Genomic DNA, 21,632 nt, shown 5'->3' on the forward strand with positions numbered 1-21,632 from the left:
ATATATTGCGTTTCTTCCTCATTTATAATCAACAGATTGTTATATTCAATTATAAGTTTAAACTTTTTTGATATGTGGTGATGTAACTAGTTGGTAGCTAGGATGCATCATAAAAGAGGTTGCGTAACAGTTCAACCAAAGTAAAAATAACCTCGACAAAATAACCGAACGACAAAATAACCGAATGACAAAATAACCGACGACAAAATAACCGAATAACAAAATAATCGTTTAACACTATAACACCACATATTAATTATATTCAACCAACATATTTATTACATATTTATGACATATTTATTACATTGACATTTTACGTGACATTTTCTATTAAATTATTTTTATTCTTATTCGGTAATTATAACATAAGTCGCAATTATATTTTTACAGTCATATTAATATAGACAAATCACAGTTATTTGATAATTACCAAGTATGCATTAGAACAAATTAAATACTATGTTGAATAAGATTCTTAGCTTATAATTATTGTATCAGTTAATAGTTAACAATCACAGTCATATCATTTATATTATCTTAACATATACTAAATATAACATTTTATCAAATTGTTAGTTACTTAAAATATATAACATATGACATTTTTTATTAGATAACTAATGTTTTCAATTAATAACTACCACATGAATTTTTATCGAATCTAGTATTAAACATTTTTTTCTGTAACAAACTTAGTCAATAACTAATAATCACAGTCGTATCATTAATATTACTTTTAGATATCAAATATAAAACATTTTAGCAAATTCTTTTCGAAAAACTTTCAATTTACAACATAAGAATTGTCGCAATATCATGTAAATATTTAATTATTTTATTACGATCATATGATAAAACAATATTTTTCAAACGATAATCCAAATCAACATATTCACGTCTACGTTTACTAGCAATGCCTAATCCAGTGTCAGCTTGCGTAATTAATACATCAGTTTTAATTGGCTCTGATTTCATCAATAAATTTATTAAAACTAGCATGAGCAACACGAACCTTTTTATTAAAGGACCTGTACCATCCCTCAACAGCATTGTTACTCCGAATCAAATCATTAATAACAGCTTCATAATAATTCCATAGACTTAATGCAAAGTATGGCTTTAATCGTGACTTGCCACTCCTAGATAATACACCTATCCAAGCGCGCTCAAAATAATCAAGAATTCCATGTAACTCGTCTCCATGATCTTTGTAATACTTCGTTTCAACAAGTTGATCAAATGCACTACGAACATCATCAATAGGAACAAATGATAAAGCGAGTAACATGCGTATATTCAACGCAAAACGAGTATCAGTGTTATATTTGCGCTGTAATCCAGTTAACTGTACATTTCTCCAGAGGCATTGAGAATAATGAAATAAGCATCCAATAATTTTGGCATTTGGAAATACTATCTTGAAAGCATTCAAAGAACCATTTTCAAAGTCAAGCATCACTCTCGTAGGCTCCAAAGTAGGCATATGATTTTTCAAGACTGTCAGCACTTCAGTATAAAGATGCTTTTTCTTGTTAGACAATAATATATATACTAACGGTAACATTTTCATATTTTTCCATCCATGAAGTGTATATAGCTGCTTAAATATTACTGGTACAGATGAAAATGTACCATCAGCAGCCCATTGAGATGATTCATAGAGACAATTTAAATTTGATTGAGTAGTTAATATCAACATACGATTTTTATTCTGTCCACTATCATAAAGCAACATGTCTTCGCCTTTTTCAATTACAAAAAACCCATCAGGAATATTTAAATCTTGACAAGACTTCGCAGCAGCAGCAACAGAAATATCATCATTTCCAACATTTGCTTTACGTACACGCTGAATATTACGTGACATTGGTACCATTTTTGACAAGCGAGCCACTACTGGAGATGATACCGTCGCAAGAACATTTTCAATGACCGACGCCGGTGGATCATCATTATTGCGACAACGTTTACTGATTTTTCTTAATACTTTTTTGGCTTCAACAAAAGATATGTCCGCAGCATGATCGTGAATAAGCACCTCACCAATAACATTACCTATTCAATTATAAAATAAGATAAATAAGAAGCAAATATCAACAAATAAATAATTGAAATAATATTATAAATATTTTATAAAACATACCAGTACATTTATCACTATCAGTACGAACAGTAACTTTGCAATTAACATCAGAATAATAAGCTTTACAACGCTATGTGATGCTACTTTGATTTCTACTTTTGAGGTTAAATATATACCCATTTAATTGCAGCTGTTTTATTCCTTTGTTGGAAATAATAAATTGCAGTGGCATTATTATGACATATTAGTTTAATACACTTTTAAGAACAAGTAAATCTAATGATAATTATTTAAATAAACAATTATATCATTAAAAATAACTTGTTTATACTTTTTGCCAGAGAATGTGACTTAATATAGCGTAGTCTGAAAACACCCGAGACACTAACACACACAAATTCGTTGGATGGTGTCGGTCTTACTTACCTATATTAATGATGATAGAGAGCGCCACTACAATCAAATCGAGTGGGAATTATAAATTCTTAAAGATTACGTCTTATATTCGAAATATTTTATTTTAAAATTAAACATAAAAAACAAAATACTGTTACATATCGAAATTTTATTAAATTAATTATCATTCAAAGATAATGATATAATAACATAATAACGTTGGATAGAAAACTATATTCAAAGTTTTCATAACAATTTTTATGTGATTGTGAGAGTGACACATAAATATATCCAAATTTATCCAAAATTTATCCAAAACATCATAGTTTATAAAAAGTCCGTAGTTATTTTGTGTGTTTTTATCGAAATATACGCCAACACATAAGCTTGTTACCGTGTTGTGCCTTTTTATCATGGTTTTTGTGTGTGTTTATTCGACATTAGACCAACACGGTTATTTTGTCGTTTGGTTATTTTGTCGTCAGTTATTTTGTCATTCGGATATTTTGTCGTCGGTTATTTTGTCGTGGTTATTTTGTCGCGGTTATTTTGTCTGCGGTTATTTAAGCGTGACACCATAAAAACATTATTGGAATATTTGAATCATGCATCAAAATGAAATTTGAAGCATTTGAGCCTAAATGTGTTGTTGTAACCGTTCGTACGAAGTTACTCGCGCCGCGAACTGATCGCACGGATTTTTTAATTCCGTGCCACGAGGTCGTAAATCTTGTGACTCGTTTGGCTACGATTCTTCGCGACGCGCTGCTCTGCGGACTTAACTTTGGAGCAGTAGTTCAAAGTGAGTCCGAACGTAGTGATTGACTTCTCGGAAATTGTACTCAATTCGACTGCTAACTGTGTTCCGTTCGTTATGTTCTGCGCGACGCACAGTGGCGAAAAACGGCGAAAACATGGACAAAAGTCAAAAAATGAAAATCGCAATTTTTTAAATCCATTTAGTGGAACTAGTTTATAAGAAATCTGTGCATACTGTTCTCACAGTTTTAATGATTTTATTATTATCGTTTCGAAGATATAAGCCGCCAAAGTTGAACATTTTATAAAATCAATTTTCTCCGGGTAAAGTTTAACTTAATGTTGTTCATCATTTTTAAAATATTATGTTTATTCACTATTATCGGCTTTTTATATGATACTTTAGTATTATAATAATGCAAATTGCACAACAAAATGTTTATTTTTAACATTGATATGGAAAGAGATATAAACCATAAATATACTTAATGTTTATGGAAGGAAAAAGTTGTGATCTTCACCTCGGTTCACCTACCAAATAGGCTTAAATGAAAGCTGGAAGCTTCCCGAACAAGGATCTATAATGATATCTTGCGGTAATTTGCGGTCTTTTGAGTTCTTTACATTTTTGTGCATACGCGCACCCTATTAGCGCGTGCGGCAACAGCAATTCCGAACGCTCCACGGTCAACGAAGTTTAACATAATACTTCTTAATTATTATTTAACTATTATGTTTATCTAGGTTTATTGGCATTTTTTATGATATTTTAGTCTAATAATTATGTAGGTTCCACATCAAAAGGTTTATCTTTAACATTGATATAAACTGAAAAAGGAGATATAAACCATAAACGTACTTAATGTTTATATAAGGGAAAAGTTGTGAATTCCACCTCGGTTCACTTACCAAGTAGGCTTAAATGAAAGCTGGAAGCTTCCTAAATAAGAATCTGTAACGATATCTTGCGGTAATTTGCGGTTTTCTAAGTTTTTGTTCACTTGCGCGCCTTAGTATCATGTGCGACAACAGCGGTTTCAGATGTTTTTCAAATACGAGGTGTGACACAAAAGTAACGAGACTAGGTCTGTAGCTTGAAAAAACAATGGAATTGGCAGCAATTGTTTTTTCGTGGCATCATCCCACATACCTCCTCTATCCATGTTGCCAATTTCGATTGAATCGGTCATACCATTTGGAAGTATTGCGTTATTTAGTGAACACGTGCAACTGCATTCTGCCGGAAAGATGTCTAACGTAAAAGTCGAACAGCATATAAACATCAAGTTTTTTGTAAAATTTGTTGAAATCTTTTGTAACATGTGATGAGACTTGGATTTTTACCTATGACCCAGAATGTAAGCGCCAGTCAATGGAGTGGAAGTCTCCAGGATCCCCAAAACCCAAAAAGCACGCATGTCAAAATCAAAATTCCACATTAATGAAATTGTAATGGTTGAGTGGTTTCCCAGTGGTCAGACTGTTAACCAATACTATTACATTAAAGTCCTAAAAAGATTTAGTGAAAAAATTTGGAAAGAAAGGCCACAGTTATGAAGCGATGGATGGTCGTTGCACCTGGACAATGCATCCGCTCACACGGCACTATCTGTCAAGTAGTTTCTGACCAGTAAAAATATTACTGTGATGGGGCATCCTCCTTATTCATCTGATTTGGCTCCATGAGACTTTTTTTTATTTCCTAAAGTTAAATTTTGCTTAATGGGAACCCATTTCACCTCAGTTAAAGAAGTTCAGGCAGAAACGGAGAATCTCCTAAAGGGACTTCCAAAAACCTCGTTCCAAAATTGTTAGCAGCAATGGCAGCACCAAATACAAAAATGTGTGAATGCTGAAGGGGACTACTTTGAAGGTGATAATGTCACAGAGAACTGATTCTGCAGGTACAATGATTTATTGGACTAGTCTCGTTACTTTTGTGTCACACCTCGTATGTCGTTGCTGACCTTTGCAAAAGGTCTTGTTTTGTAGGTAAGATTTCAATATCCTCATCCATATATATATTACATATTAGATATTTAAAGTTTATTCAACAATTTAAAAAATAAAAATTTATTTACAATTTTTGATATTAAAGAATGAATTTGTTAATGAAAAAAATATTATTGTGATAGTTCAAACATTCAAGATTAAAATGCAGAAAGATTCAATTAATTTCGATAAATAGTTTCCGAGATAAAAATTCATACGTACTAGTTAACTAACCGTATTAGTTAACTGACAAATAAAAATTCGATTTTTAACACAAAAAATTAATTTATAATATTAATATAATCACCTTATCGAAAAACATTTGAATAATTTATCTCAGAATCGAAGATATTAACTGCCTTATTAAAACTAAGTCCCTTAGTTTTGTCCACATTTTCGCCGTTTTTTGCCACTGTGCGACGGGTAATTTTGTTCTCTTTGAATGTGAGATATGTTCTGTTCGAATGATAATTTTGTTCTGCCCTTAGCTCTCGGTTCTTGCGAGCTAAAGAGCCCTGGCGAAAGTTTTGGAAACACGCTGATTGGTCATCATTTGATTTTTGATTTTCCAATCAACGTGTCCCTTGACTTCCTCCCACCCTTCCGTTACGCCCTTAACGCGTTTCTTTAGGAGGATGGGGCGGTGCCAGAGCGTACGTGAGAAATCTGCAAGTCCGGCAACGCCGGGGTTTGTCCTCTGGGTCTCAGGCCCAATAGCCGTAAAGTACCGTAACGAATGTACTGTCGAAATGACCCTTCAGAATTACCGAATTTATGACAGGATTAGGCTATCGAGGACGAAACGAAACTAAAAATTTAACGCTATTGTACGAAAAAAATAATTTTCAGAAAAAAAATACACCGACTTCGAAATGCACTAAAAAGTATAAAATAATTTCTATTTCCTAATGAAGTAATTTCTATTTCATTCAATCATACAATTACGTAACAGATATGAATGAAACCTATTTACTCGTTAGGTCGTATATTAAATACATTTCAACCTTTTCGGAGGCGGCGCATAATTAAAAGATTTTTTTGAACATGTCAACCTTTGGACAGCCGAACATAGGCAAAGCTTGTATAGCTATTTTTTTTCTATACATATAACTCGACAGTACGCGGCGAAGTAGGTGTTAGTGCGTATAGAATGTAACTATGGTCTATCTAGCCCCTTGCGGATGGGACGGTTCGAAGTGAACCGTACCGTGGAGCCGAGCTCCTTCTGCGATAGTCATTAAAAATTGCCAGCGCATATTTCTGCTTAAACGCGGTTTTCGTTCATAGCATTCCAAGTCAAATTCTGGACATATTATATGTACATGCACAGATTTACGTGCATGCACACATGTACGCGTTTCTCGGCTCTATCAGTTGTTTTCGCGGAACGCATAGTTAAGTTTCTCGGCCGTACCCACGCATTTACGTGGGACACATATGTGCGTTTCTCGGCTCAATCAACTGTATTTGCCAAACGCATATGAGTTCTTCGGCCAATTTGATGATTTACGCAGAACGCATACATGCGGCGGTAGTCCGCAAAGGGCTAGATTCATAGAGTATGCGACGGAAAGACTCGATCGCCGCATATACTATAAAGATAGAACCCATCTGCCGCAAATTTGGTAATTCCCGCGTCGTGAGCTCCGTTTATAGGTTCTTAGATCCATGGCTTCCACATGCGAACGAAGTCAATTCAATTTCATTTATATCAGAAACGTTGCGAAATGAAGATGCAGTCGTTACATTTACGTATATTACCAGATATATCTATAATGGTTCGTATTCTTTCTCAGGATTTATTAATTTCCAATACGTCATACCACAATCAACTGGTTATTGGCAGGAACGTTTACTGAGGTATTTTTAATTTTGCGCCGCCTCCGAAAAAGTTGAAATGTATTTAATATACTACCTAACGAGTAAATAGGTTTCATTAATATCTGTGACGTAATTGTATGATTGAATGAAATAGAAATTACTTCATTAGGAAATAGAAATTATTTTATACTTTTTAGTGCATTTCGAAGTCGGTGTATTTTTTTTCTGAAAATTATTTTATTTCACGCTTTTTAATGAAATGGGGAGAATTGTATAGGATACTGTGAGACAGTTCTTCCGGGCTTTTTTTTTGTCTGCGTAAATGCCATGAGCATAATTAAGTAAAAGACAACATGGATATTCGTTTTTCAATTTTTTTTGCAACAATAATCCTTTGCAACCAAAAAATGAAAACATTTTTGGTAATGGTACCAATGGGGAGTCAGAATCTACAAGATGCGAGAGGCTTTGTTCCGATCGGACCACCCACTTAGGAAAAAACCGGCGAACATGCATAGAAAAAAAAATAAGGGGCACTCTTTCAGGGACAAGTACAAACTAGTTACATCATGATTGAGGGTGCTTCATCCATTTGTTCTTTGTTAACTTTCTTTGCAAAAATTTACTGCGCATGTGTATCTCTGACGGTTTAGGACTGCGCAAGGGTCAAAGTATCCGTAAAATAATAGCAGATCCTGCGCAACAAATGTTCTAACAAATCAAATTGATGCATTTTTAGAACGATACGGAGACTGTACCAAGCAATGGGAATAATACACCAACGTCAACGTGAACTCATCTTGCTGTATAAGTCGCGTGTCAGAGCGGTAAAGCTTAGTTTAGTGTTTTGGTACAGAGCATTGTAATTGCCCTTTCTTGTCTTTCCCGTGCATAGCGCGGGGCGTTCCACTAATATTAATAACAATAGTTTTTTCGCTAATATGACGAAAACTAGAGTTTTCCGTCAATAATTCATAAGGAAAAACTCGTTCAGAATCATGCCACTAATAACGTATTAGAAAGACAAGAATCGTTCGAAGTTGGTTTCATAAGTTAACAACAATTTTCGCTAATATCTCGAAAACAAAAGCTTTCCGTCAATTATGCAAGAGGAAAAAGTTGTCCAGAACCACGCCCCTAACAATATATTCGAAGGACATTAAAATCGTTCGAAGTTGATTTCAAAAGTTAATAACAATTTTTCACTAATATCTTGAAAATAAAAGTTTTCCGCAAACTTCGTATATGAACAAAATTGTTCAGAATCATGTCCGTGATAAGATATTAAAAGCACACTAAAATCGAGAAAAGTTTATTTCAAAAGTTGCCGGTTTTTTGCAATAACAACACTTTGCAATTTTAAAATGAAAAATTTTTTGATAATGGTACCAATGGGGAGTCAGCACTTACCATATGCAAAAGGTTTCATTCCGATCGGTCCATCCAGCTAGGCGTAATGCGCGAACATACATAGAAAAAAAAAAAAAAAAAAATATACTGATCGAATTGAGTAACCTCCTCCTTTTTCGAAGTCGGTTAAAAAAGGTAAATGAGTATTGCAGCAAGTAAGAAAAAAGTCTTTCTCAAAAATAGCCTTTGTCGCGGACCTATCATAAACTCTCCAAGCGGAATCCTCACGTACCGTGTTCCAACGGTTGGAACAGTTGTCAATTAACAGTTCAGTTAACAGTTTCTATGAAGCTGAGGAATCTAGCTCCCTTCAAAACTCTAATTACACCTATGACAATTATTGCAATTACCCAATGAATTAATCCACACATTTTACATATTGATGATGAGTTGTTCACACTACAATTTTGCAAGAAAATAATGTAAACGATTACCATTCACACACAAATAAATAAAACTGCTATATCAATTCATTACAAATTTGTCTAATTTATGAGAAAAGGTCCACATCTTAGAACCAGTTAAAGTAAGTATAAACTTTAAATTATTTGTACAATATCAAACATTAATAAACAAATTCACTTTGTATTTCAAAATAAAATGTTGTGTTATAATTTCTGTCTATTAATTGATTTGTGAAAATATTCATTACATAAAATACATAAATGAAAATTAAATTTAAAAACACAACATTTGTTGAAAATTGTTTCTCCTTTACTAGAAAGGTTTTGGCTAGCGATATAATTTTAGATTGATCATGTTCAATACATGACGGAATATTTTAATTATATAACATTTTATGTGAATAATTATTTAATTATCATTTTTTCGAATATTAAACTCTCACATGTTTTCCGACGAAAATGTAGTCTTATTTTCTTGCAATAAATACACTTCTTGTAAACCATAGTTTTTTATTATTTTTGTGTAGGAAAATGAAACGATTTAAGTTGCCTTCAATGAAGTTAATTATGTGCATTCAGCGTATCAAAATTACTTACTGACCCTATTTACATTCCTTCTCGGTTTAACCGCGAAGTAATTGTTTCACTAAATATTTGAAGACACCTAAAGACTGGTGGTAGCAAAATCAGGAAGACTGCGGAGTTCCACATAAGCTAATTTATACCATATTTTTCGTAAGGAAAAGGTATTAATCATTACGTGAGTAATTACTGAAACAAACCTTTCGATACTTGTACATTTAGGCTTGATAAAATGAATATCTAAATCGTAATGTAACACGCACAACTATCAATTGGCGACTAAAATATTGTAAATATGAATAGAAATCGATTATATCTGATATCGTGAAAAACCACTATAACTGCATAATTAATTAATTAATATAAACATAACACTATTTTGTCGAACACAAATCTCCATAAAATAGCATATGAACCGAACTCCTCTCTCGATGACGTATTTCTGTGAACTGCAGGGATCCACTGTTTGTGTTCAGAATTATTGTTCTAACACGTCTTTGGGAAATCAATCAAAGACACTGACAATTCAACATGTCAGAATCATCAGTGTATATCACGGTTGTTTTCCGAGACACAATTGCTTTATTCAATATTTCATGGTCTTTTTAGATGCCATTTTTGTACATGCCACATCTGATACTAACATTGCAATTCACATGTGCCAGTCAAAAGAACTATTATTGCACTTGGAACATTGACGTGGACGTGTGTGCGTGATTATAAGTCATAGTATAGTGCAACATGTTGGAGATTAATTTGGTACTGTCCCCTCGAGTAAAAGTGACATGACAGTCGACGTATAAAGTGTCGTTCCCATAGTTTTACCGGACTACTTCGCTCGCAATATTTCTAACCACCAGTGCAACAGCTGAAAATGTCGCAGCTCAAGAAAGCCGAAGTTGAAAATTGTACGCGCGATATTTATTACTTCTAATCACGCTTCGATTCATTAATCGAATTAAGTAATTGTCAGAATAATACATTTTTTTACATATCAATAACGCAATGAACACTGGTCTATTTAATTTTCTTTGAAAATCTATGTGTTGTGTTAATGTTTCATTGTGTATTTGTATTTGGTGTGACTAAACGTTCAGATGTTATCGTGCTAATGAATTTGGGATTTCGATTGAAATGAGGACGTGTAGCATTTCAGGATCAACAAGCACAGACCAAGAACGTATTTGCTCTTCATCATTACAAGGCGCTTGAAATATTTTTAACATTGACGGGGCTAAATCCGTATTGTGCGACTCGAGCAAGCACTATTAGGCTCAATGTAGTATTCTATAGCTTGATCTCGGGCATAATCCCATTGGTAAGTAAATTTTTGCAATTTTACATCATTCGACACTGAATTATTAATGGAATTATACTTGAAACTGCAGCTGAACTAAATGAATTAAACCCTATAAATATTTAGTTCATTGTAACGGTGCATGTGTAACGTCCCTGGAACCTAAGTTCAGATAGTTACAAGCGCTAAAATGTAAAGAGCGGCTTTTACCCCTAAACGACTCGATTTCGCAAATAAAGATTGTGAGATTCGTGTGGTGTGCGGTTAAGGAGTGAAATCCACAGGTCAAAATCTTTCAACAATTAAATTTATTCAATAAAACGATAAGAAATGGAACTAACAAATAACAATAACAACAAATAAAGAAAAATATATAGATTATAAATGATTAATTCGAATAGAGAAACTAAATAGATCTTGAAATAACAATAATAATAGAAATAATAGAATTTAACAATTTAAACAATATGTAATAGATAATCGTGAATTTACGATATAAAACTCGCTGGTTAGTACTTTATATTGGATCGTATCTAAATCGGATCTCTGATAAAGCAAACTTCGCATTTATAATATTAACTAAATTTGATATTCCTTATATATATTCGATTTCGTGTTCGAAGCTATCGCAGTGACAAGATTTTACTTGATTAACACGTCTATAATTTATAATGAATCCTACCTAAGTGTAATTCGGTTTCTGGATCTATATAATTGAAATTTTACAAAATTAATAATGTTAGCGCTTTATAATCTACCGCCGCGAGGAATTCGACCTAGGTGAAATTCTCTAAATACGCTTTCGCAAAAATTAGACAGATTTATCTACTATCTAACGCGGTGTAGTCGACTATGTAAATTACGCTAACGTGAGAACAGTATTCTTTTAATAACTCGAATTATCAAAATCTATCTGAATTTAAATGAATTACTCTTCGGAACAGTTACTCTTTTATTAATTTGGCTCGACAACTAGTTGTTCATGACCCTTTTAGCCAAAACGAACATTGACAACCAAAACCAGATCGCTTAATTGGGGAGCCTGCGTAAGCTAGCTGCTAAACAACCCAACGATCCAGTGTCAGATGAAAAGTATAAGTCTGATAGGGTAGCAAATCAATTGATTCTAACGTAAAGTCGGGATTGCTGAACTGCCACCCAAAAAACACGGGCTTCAGAGACCAAGCCGCTCAAATGGGGAGCCTGCGTTAGTTAGCTACGAAACGACCCAGAGCGAGCTCCGAGAATCTGAAGGCTCGTTAGCAATCCGACGAAAAATCAAATATGAGTAGCCGAGAGCAATCGTTTCGATATCTTAGCCTTTCTTGGCGCTAAGTATAGCTCTCTCCTGACGGAGTTTCAGACACGAGATCGTTTGAACGGGGAGCCTGCGTTAGCTAGCGGCTGAAACAACCCACGACCAAGTGTCCAAATGGCATATACCCGCTTGACCAATCAAGTATCAAGATTCGTTGCGGCTCTTGACAGCGAAAACTGTTCCTAATTATTCTTATCAAAGAGACGTGTATCGTGCTCGACTTCGAAGACTGTTCTGATTTTATATGGGTTCCGTTCGCCCTTTTATACTCGCAGGTTCGCCGAATTCCTAGAATTTCTGTGACGTCAGAATATCTACATTTTCATGTAAATTCGTTATTATACATTAATTATAAAATTTAACGGTTTAATTATATTGTTGTGTAAACAGCGCGGATTCGGGCACCCGACACTGTTCTGACCCAGTCACGATTTAACGAGCTCTGAGCCTGGTTTTAAGTGATAGTTCGTGATGTGATGATTCGTTTGAAGGTTCGTTGTTCGAGATATTAGTCGCTTCGTTCGTGGTTTAGGTGTTTATTAAAATGAGTTCGTTCGTGTTTTAGATACGTGTTGTAGAAGATATATTCGTGTTCTTTTCTTGAATTAGCTATGTGTTGTATGAGATATATTCGTGTTCTGTGGTCTTTCGCCAAAGTAGCTGTCGATGTTACCTCGGAAGGGGTGTGTTTTCTTATTGGTCGTTGATTTTTGAGAGGTGACCGCCCTCGTAAGAAATGGTCACCTCCCTCGCACAAGAAATGGTCACTCCTGGAAGTAGCCGCGACCAAGGGGTGACGCACGAGGGATTCCGCGATTTGGGAAAAACCCGTAGCAGGTAATAAGGTGAAAAAGCACTCTGACCCTGACGACGATGATTGAAAATAACGGAATAGGAAATTAAACATGCTGGTCCCAAGCAGTAAACTTGGGTGCCGACGCGAAGGTATTTTTTGCTAATGAAAAATGGTCAATGGCTTCATAAACTTATTGCCCGTACGGTCAGTCCAGGATCCTCGGTCTATTGCCCGGTAAAAATACAAAAGATAGCTGCATCGCATTCTAAGGCGATGCAACATATATTTTAAATATTGCTCTCTAATTTCTGACTAACAGTTCGGTATTAAAATAGTAGTACAATGGTGTTTTAGCGAAAAATACATTTTCTGTCCTTTTCTAATCAACTGCGCACGAATTCTACGAGAGTCGAATCTATTCCGATTTACAGCTTTTTAATTGAAGAAAATAATTGTGGTTCCGGCCAAGAATAGTTTATTACTGGTTGATTTTACGTATATAAATTGATTTAGTTATTTAATTAATTTAATGTCTGATAATGCCGTAAATAGAAATAGTGTCTCCATCCTTTTCTAGGATTAGCGCTGATCTCAAGGATTTCGGGCGAGTATCGTGGCACGTAGGCACATCATAGCGTAACGGAAATTTCTTATACAAACTATTTATTAGAAAAATAAAATAAAATAATACATTATTTTGTTCTAATTGTTCTAACTTAATGTTCAATTATTTTTATGGAAGATATTACCTACTCTAAATCAAAATCGTAAGATAATTAATATAAACGATAATATATATATATTCTGATTACCGACTGTTGAATTTGATAGATCGATAATCGATACCTAATGTATTGTCGATAATTGGCAACTACTGTCGATAATTGGGTATTCTAATCGGTGGGTACGAGATTGTCGTGATGTTGGCGATAGGAAAAAAAAACGTTTCCCCAGAGTTGTTACACATGTATACAGTGTGTAGCAAAAGAAACCTATCTTTTTGAGAATTAGAATTCTGTGAAGGATCGATATACATACATGCAGACGATGTATTCCTCTTACATTTATATTGTTCTGTATTTTTTGGTACCAATCTGATCCTATCCAATTAAACATAAATATATATTTAAATACTATCATTCAAATATAAATTAGCGTTTCAAATCGCGCGCGAAAAATTACCTTTCGATTTCTTTTGCTGCACATTGCGTATTACCATCAAAGATTTAATAATAAATAATATTAAAATAATGTTGTTACGTGATCGAGTCCAACAATTCCGCAGGTTCTAGAGTTATATGTAGCAATCCAAGCAAAAGATATCGATGAAGTAATCGACATTCTACCTCACATTTTCGTAGTCATTGCAAGTCTCATTAAATTCGGAAATATTTATCTGAAGAAGGACCGCGTACGTACAGTGTATATCATTTCTTGAAGATGGTTTCTTTGTCTACTACAGTGTACTATTGCATTGCAGTTTAAAATACTATTAGATTTGATCGTAAAAGACTGGGAAACGTTGACAAATGAATTGCACGTGTTGGATAAGGTTACTGCAACGGGGGACAAACTTGCCTATTTGTACAGAAGTATATAACACGTCGTAATAAGAATAATGATAATGTTCATGATAATTGTTCGGTGGAGATTGTTCAGTTAATATCCATTCTTTTCAGTGACTTTGCTATCATTTTTAGTAGCTTTTAACTACATTCCGTTAATTCCTCCGACATTGGACATCATTTTGCCGTTGAATGAAACTCGTCCAAGGCAACAATTGTTTCAAGTCAATTACATATTCTTTGACGTTGATGATCACTTTTTCGCCATTTATCTTCATATGTCTTGGGCCGGGTCTCTGACTGTGTTCGTAATCGTTACTATAGATTCCTTGTATATGCTCATCATTCATCATGCTAGCGGACTGTTTGACGTGTGTGGGTAAGTGCTTTGAATACAAATTTTTTCATTTTGACGCATTCGGATTTTTTCAAAGCATCATTCCTTAATTACCTCCATCCCGGATTATACTTTCAAAATAAGAAATTACAAGTCTTAAATCTTGGCGTTGTTGTGACTGTTTATCCGTGTGATACTCCACATAAAGTCAATCCCCACACATTTACGTTCTAATTACAGTATTCTTTAATCATTATTGTACAGATATCAGGTTCAAATGGCATGTAAACAGAAAAAGATGGAAGATGAAATGTTCAAGCAATGCGTGATTACTCATCATAAAGCTCTAGAGTTAGTTCCGATTATGTTAATAATTCTGAATAATTAACATAATCGTCGTTCTATCGATTCAGTTTTATGTTTTTAGGTTTTTCGATTTCCTAGAAGAATGTAGCCAGATTATGAATTTAATGCTGGTCGGAATGAACATGATTGCCATCAGTCTAACCGCGGTGCAGGTAAAAATTTTACTCACGAACGTCTTGTATCAATTTTTATACAATTATTTTCCAGATTATTCTATATATGGATCAACCTATGGATGCAATGAGATTTGTTCTATTTCTTATCGCTGAGAAGTTTCATTTATTCATTCTCAGCCTGAATGGACAAATTTTACTGAATCATGCTGTAGCTCTGACAGATAAAATGTAAGCGTTTAACGTGATATAGTATTTTCCGATTCTACAATAAGTCAATAAAATTTATTTAGCACAATTTTATTTTTTTCGAAACGTTACAATAGATTCAGCTCGAACTGGTACGACATTCCGGTAAAATATCAGAAGTCACTTTACATGATGACAATAAGATGCAGCAAAGCATGCATGCTGAGCGCCGGCGGATTGTATGACATGAACATCGAGAACTTTGGAAAAGTACGTGTTGATACTAGCACTGATAAACCTGTTACGTTTGAAAATACGTTAATGACAAATCTGTTGTATTTAAAAGACAGTTAAGGCATGCATATCGTATTTCACGATGTTTCTATCAGTGAGAGGATAATGTTTACATCTATATATGTACGTATTTAACTGATCGCAACCATGATGAAAACAAAATGGAACTGTAGCGTAAGTTGTTACTCTGATAATCTGTATCCTTTACGTGATGGTATGTTAATTAAGATTATAAGGAAATGTAAACCGACAACACATATACAAATAAAATTGTTTATTCATATTCTGTCTTAAGCAAAATCATCACACTATATTTTTGCCTAATAATTGAACGCAGAAATGAAGTTATGCAAGATGAATATAGTTCAAAATAAACACAAAACTAGAAAGACTTACGATTAGATGAACAGGAAGCGTAAACTGAAATCGGTTGTATTGAGCAGTATATGACAATATATCCTCTTGAATAAAATTAACTGCCACGACAATTTCGAATATTTACCGCCCTTAAACGAAGCATGAAAAGAATGCAATCGTACTTTCATGTGACATACTTTTCTGCCTTTTACTTTATTTATTATTTAAGGATATTTACAAATGTCTTATTCGTAGCTACCATCATACAACCGTACGAGTCGTGATACTGTAATTTACACCTAACAGTCAAAACAGATAACTATTACATTCAACACTCAGAATACGCGCTTGTGCTGTTATATATTATGGTGTACTGCAGCTTGTAGAAAAGTAACTCAATGTTTCTTCCAATGAAAGCAACATGATAATCGCCACTTAAAGTACCACTTCTATATTTTTGCCGGTATATTTTATTTGCAACATTTGTTTTTAGTGGTATTACACCGGTTGGCGATGTTATTGCATAAAAAACCTCACAAAAACGTACAAAAACAGTACGTACAAGCATTGTTACTGTAATCAAATTTCTATCAAGTTTTTATATTTTATAGCGATTGTCAGAAAACTAACGGATTCCAGGATCCGTTAAGGTCTTCAGTGCAAGAAACGTCCAGGTGATGTATGATTGTTAGCAATCACTGTGATGCGGAAATCAGTATATAATTGTAGGCAAGATCCCGATGTAATGAAACCGTGAATTGTAAATTTTAACATCGCGAGAATATTGAATGAACCCCGTACCAAAAAATAGGACTCTTAGACTAATCACGACCGACACTTGACTCCGACGCGACTAACCTGTGACTACGATGCCGCTGTCGATGCGAAGGCGACATATTCCCACTTCAAATCCCCACACTTGTGGTGCGCTACACTGTCGTCTTGAGCCCGCTACGTAAGCAAATGGAAACGAACGCGTCGACAATAGACATTCTTTTACATATAGACAATAAATAGTTTTTGTTTTATAAACCACGTATCAGCTCTGAACGGCCCTAATTCGTGTAAATTGTGTGTCATGGTTCATCATAATCGAAAAGTTTTATTTGTGAGAGCGCGAAAGAAATATTGTACTAATTGTGTATGCGGCAATAAAATAATTATTACGGTCCGTGGACATAAATGTTACAAAAACTGGGGAACTAATAAGAACTCTACCAGTATGGAAAGTGACATCATCCTCAAAAGCTTTCGTTGCAGCTTACAAATGTACGGTTTTAGTATATTATAAACATATTCGCGATGGTGATAGCAACGTTCTTAATAAATTAAGAGACTTCCCACCTTATACGAATGTTGTTGCGGAGAAATTCGTTAGATTCATGGTGGAAGTCTTTCAAAATTAAGAAAATGTGTTGCTCAAAGCAGTAAAGCATTTCCTACGCATATAACAAAGGCTGCAACTTTTTATCGTAGCAGCGCAAATTGCTGCTTTAATAAAAGATTTATTGAATATTTTTAGTCATATTTTTAGGGAACATAAAAATTGTTCCTGGCATTAATATTTTTGTAGTGAAGAATTAAAAGAAGGTAAAAAATCTTGTTGCTCGATTACGAATGACAGGATTATATTATATACATGAGCGGAAAATGCGATGAAACGTTGTATCAATATAACAGTAAATGTCTCCTAGCAACATAGTACTAAATGAAGTCGCAAAAACGCATAGAATTTTTTATATAAAAGAAAACACCCGCATGAGCTGAAAATACGGGTATTATTATCAGATACAAGGGTAACTGCACATTAACACTTTAGCGGATGACGGTAGGAGAATAAAATGATGTTCACCGAAATACTTGTATCGGGAGTTTCTTTATTTAAGAAGCAGGTTCGCGTGTTACAAAGGTCTGTCGTTCAGCGTGACGGGTCAGAAGCGAGTATATAAACTTCTGCATTCCCGTTGGGTTATATACTTGTCCTTTTAGAAAAGAACAGCCAGCAAGCTTAAAAACGCGCTAAAAACTAAAGAAAGGAAATGGGAATTCCCCGAGTTGGGAATCCCCCGCATAAGGCCCTCCAGGAAAAACCCAGACCTTTTTAATGGTCATGAACCGCCGATGACCTGAGTCTTACAATCTACGGATTTTTCTACATGTAACGGTAAAGCCGTTACAACACTTTAGTGACCGCTCACACAAGATGTGTGTGATGACCGAGCTAACTGTTAGTCTCCGCTCACGCAACATATGTGTGATGCTACCACAGGTCATTGGCCGGTACCTTTTATGTGATGATTGAACGTAGATGATTGTTTTAAAATCTATTATATAAACGTTAAAACATTAAATCCCTTGTATTAAATGTATTGTTGTTTCTGTTTTTTTTTATGTGTACGTCCACACATGTTAAATTATTCTGTGAATTTACACAAAATTTCTTTAAATTAATTCTTCAAAAATATTGCTGGCTCCTGGCGACATTTGGTTGCGTAGACATACGGTCAATAAAATGTTAAGCAAAGACAATATTATATCTTTACGATATAGATGCCCTTCGCAATCAAGCATATAACTGCTGAACGTGATGACCCAGAATAGTTATACTTTAATTTGATTCTAAAATTGCAAATTCAATTGCAGTTTTAGTCAGAGCACAGATTGCCACGCTAAACCAGATCGCGTAATCGGGGAGCTTGCTGTTTGCAAGCTACTAAACAACCCAGTGATCGAGTATCTAAGTGGCTTATAAATGCAGTCCACTCAAGACCTAGGAACCTTTGTGACTCTTACCGACAAAAACTGTTTCAACTTGTCCTTTTATACTTCTCTTAGGATGTCCAACTTGTACTCCTTTGAAAATTGTTGTGCACCCTAAGTGTATTCCCCATTTCATTTTCCAAGGCTACGTACGCTACCCCTATGTTAAACACATATAATTTTGTACATATGATTTTAAGTTATTTATTTAGATATTAATTAATGAAGTAAATATATTTATTGGGTAGTAAATATATATTTCGATTAATATTTAATGATTTTTGTGAGGGAAAAAATATTGAAGACACTTTTATTGTGTTCAACCCCGGCAATCCCCGATTCTCACTTCTTTTAACATTCATACCAATTTCACTCATACCAACTTCACTGACTCAGCAATCTTACCAAACCATTATGTTGTAAAAACAATTGTAGGTGCAGGTCCGGAAATAATAAACGTGTTAATTCATTTTAATATGTATTAAATTATATCGGAATACAAGACTAATTAACTTCGGAGTGTTTTGACTTTACAAAACCATTATGAATTTTAAACAATTCTTATGCTTATTAGGGTTTCCGTCTTATGTACTGCTACCTAGTTTTCCGAAATTTCGCATTTTATTATAGGATTTGTAAATCTTCTAAATTTGGATAAGAGTAGAACTTATCATGCAGTACTGACCGTTATACACTCTGTGATAGCGTGCTGGTAGCTCTACCAACCTAATGCTGGGTACTATTTCTTGTGCCACTACACAATCTCACACTTTCCCTTTGTTTTTACAAATCCACAATTCTCATAATATTGTCAACATTCTTTAATAAATTCGCTCGGCTTACAGGTTTTGTCAAACAATCAGCATTCATTACAGGAGCGTACGCAGCGTATTTATTTAGTGGCGTCATTAGATGGCGTAGTGTCATTGGAGGGAAAGCAGCGAAGAAGTAGTCATTACGAGGTACATTATATTTAATTATGTGGAGTATAAATAATTGTCTAATGTGTAACTGGGTATGTTTGGAATCCTCGAGTGACTGGATGTTTGGAAGAACACGAGTAGTGTGATTGCGTGAGATTCAGTTCGAGAGACTGAGGTGCGAAAGAAGTGTTTGGGGCCGGATGACAGGACTAAGTGCGGCAGGATCGTATGACCGAAGTATGATAAGCGTGGTGGACGTGATCGCCAGGATGTCGAAAATGGATGCATGATGCGTGTATGGGGAAGTGTGTGGATTTTCCGAGTGTGAGGAGTTAGTCTGTAGCAAACAGCGAAAGCGAAAAGAGCGAATCACCAGCGAATTTATATAATAAAGTATATAAATATCCATTCAACAATATTGCGACTGAAGTATTATTCAACCACATCCAATCACTTTCCTACAATTATAATGGCATCAAATAATATTGGTGAAGGTCCACAGAAGGTAGGCCGACGACCCAGAGCGCGCCGGTGGATTTTTGTCTCGCGGAAAAAGTGTTTCCAAGACGCGCTCCAGTATTTGGGGGTCAAAGCTCTCCGTAATAGGTGGGGCGTACGGTCTTAGTTTGTCCAGAACTAACTTATATGGACGACCCCACCGATCCCACTCAAGAGAGCCGAGGAACTGGTCTCAGACTCGATCCTTGGACTCCCTGATGGCTTTTCTGAAGGCAACTATCCCATCCCGGTAGTCACCTGCTCCCTCGCGGGGTCGCGGCTGCGGCCTACGCCGGGCGCGCTAATACCGGCGATGTAATGGGAGATAGGCGTCGCACAATTGCTCGATCTCTCCCGTCCACCAGTACGCCGCCCGGCGCGGGTGAGGGGTGGCCCAGGGCATCACCACGTCGCAAATATCCCGCATGGTGCCCCGGAACCACTGAGCCTTACCCTTGACGTCCGCGACCTGCCTGACAGGAGAAGCCGTCTAGCTGGCCGCGAGGACCGCAGCCACCATCATCTCCTGATCCAATCTCTTCAGCACCCATCTTTTTGGTGGTGGGCGTCTACTCCGACGGCGCAGGGTGTCGGAGGAAAACTCGACGCCGATGTAGCGCTGATCACTGAGAGTTTCGGCCTCCTCCACTACCCGTCAGCTCGCAACGATACGCGTGGCCGTAGATGAAGCCCAGGTCAAGTCCACAATGGACTCCCTCTTGGGCCGCATGCACGTGCTTACCGAGTCTCTCTTTAATAACAGGAGCCCTCTGACGTCCGATTCCTTGAAAACCTCCCTGAGTTTTTCCGCCAAGCTGGCCACTTTGGCCTTATTTTCTTCCCCTGGTATCCCGAGGATAAGTCCCCCGGTGACTGCCTTCCTTATTAACCGACTTCGAAAAAGGAGGAGGTTACTCAATTCGATCAGTATATATTTTTGTTTTTTTTTCTATGTGTGCCCGCCGATTACGCCTAGCTGGATGGACTGATCGGAACGAAACCTTTTGCATCTGATAGGTTCTGACTCCCCATTGGTACCATTATCAAAAAATTTTTCATTTTCTAGTTGCAAAGTATTGTTATTGCAAAAAAACCAGCAACTTTTGAAATAAACTTTTCTCGACTTTAGTGCGCTTTTAATATCTTATCACGGACATGATTCTGAACAATTTTGTTCATATACAAATTTCGCGGAAAGGTATAGTTTTCGAGATATTAGCGAAAAATTGTTGAAAAGTTTTGAAATCAACTTTGGACGATTTTCATGTTCTTTTAATATGTTATCAGGGGCCCGATTCTGAACAACTTTTTCCTTATCCGCAATTAAGGGGAAGCTTTAGTTTTCGAGTTATTAGCGAAAAACTATTGTTAC

General features: G+C 35.5%; 1 protein-coding gene and 1 pseudogene across 2 annotated transcripts in view; one reads left to right on the forward strand and one right to left on the reverse strand.

Annotated features, from left to right (window-relative positions):
• LOC100879986 (uncharacterized) overlaps window positions 1-16,005 on the forward strand; it is a 72,390-nt gene extending 56,385 nt beyond the window's left edge. Inside the window, exons 4-13 of the mRNA XM_076535059.1 lie at window positions 7,791-7,878; window positions 10,604-10,765; window positions 14,144-14,269; window positions 14,339-14,450; window positions 14,538-14,802; window positions 15,025-15,111; window positions 15,188-15,278; window positions 15,334-15,470; window positions 15,566-15,698; window positions 15,775-16,005. Coding sequence (XP_076391174.1) covers window positions 7,816-7,878; window positions 10,604-10,765; window positions 14,144-14,269; window positions 14,339-14,450; window positions 14,538-14,802; window positions 15,025-15,111; window positions 15,188-15,278; window positions 15,334-15,470; window positions 15,566-15,698; window positions 15,775-15,828 — 1,230 coding nt within the window. The 5' untranslated portion in view covers window positions 7,791-7,815 and the 3' untranslated portion in view covers window positions 15,829-16,005. The remainder of the gene's footprint in view (window positions 1-7,790; window positions 7,879-10,603; window positions 10,766-14,143; window positions 14,270-14,338; window positions 14,451-14,537; window positions 14,803-15,024; window positions 15,112-15,187; window positions 15,279-15,333; window positions 15,471-15,565; window positions 15,699-15,774) is intronic.
• Window positions 632-2,790, reverse strand: LOC105663250 (uncharacterized; annotated as a pseudogene). The gene is made up of 2 exons (XR_013039222.1): window positions 2,144-2,790; window positions 632-2,055 (listed from the first exon to the last, which is right to left on the reverse strand). The product of XR_013039222.1 is annotated as an uncharacterized LOC105663250 (transcript).
• Window positions 16,006-21,632: the final 5,627 nt, after the last annotated feature.

The sequence above is a fragment of the Megachile rotundata genome, chromosome 8 (genome assembly GCF_050947335.1).
Source record: "Megachile rotundata isolate GNS110a chromosome 8, iyMegRotu1, whole genome shotgun sequence".
In the NCBI taxonomy this organism is placed as follows: Eukaryota; Metazoa; Arthropoda; class Insecta; order Hymenoptera; family Megachilidae; genus Megachile; species Megachile rotundata.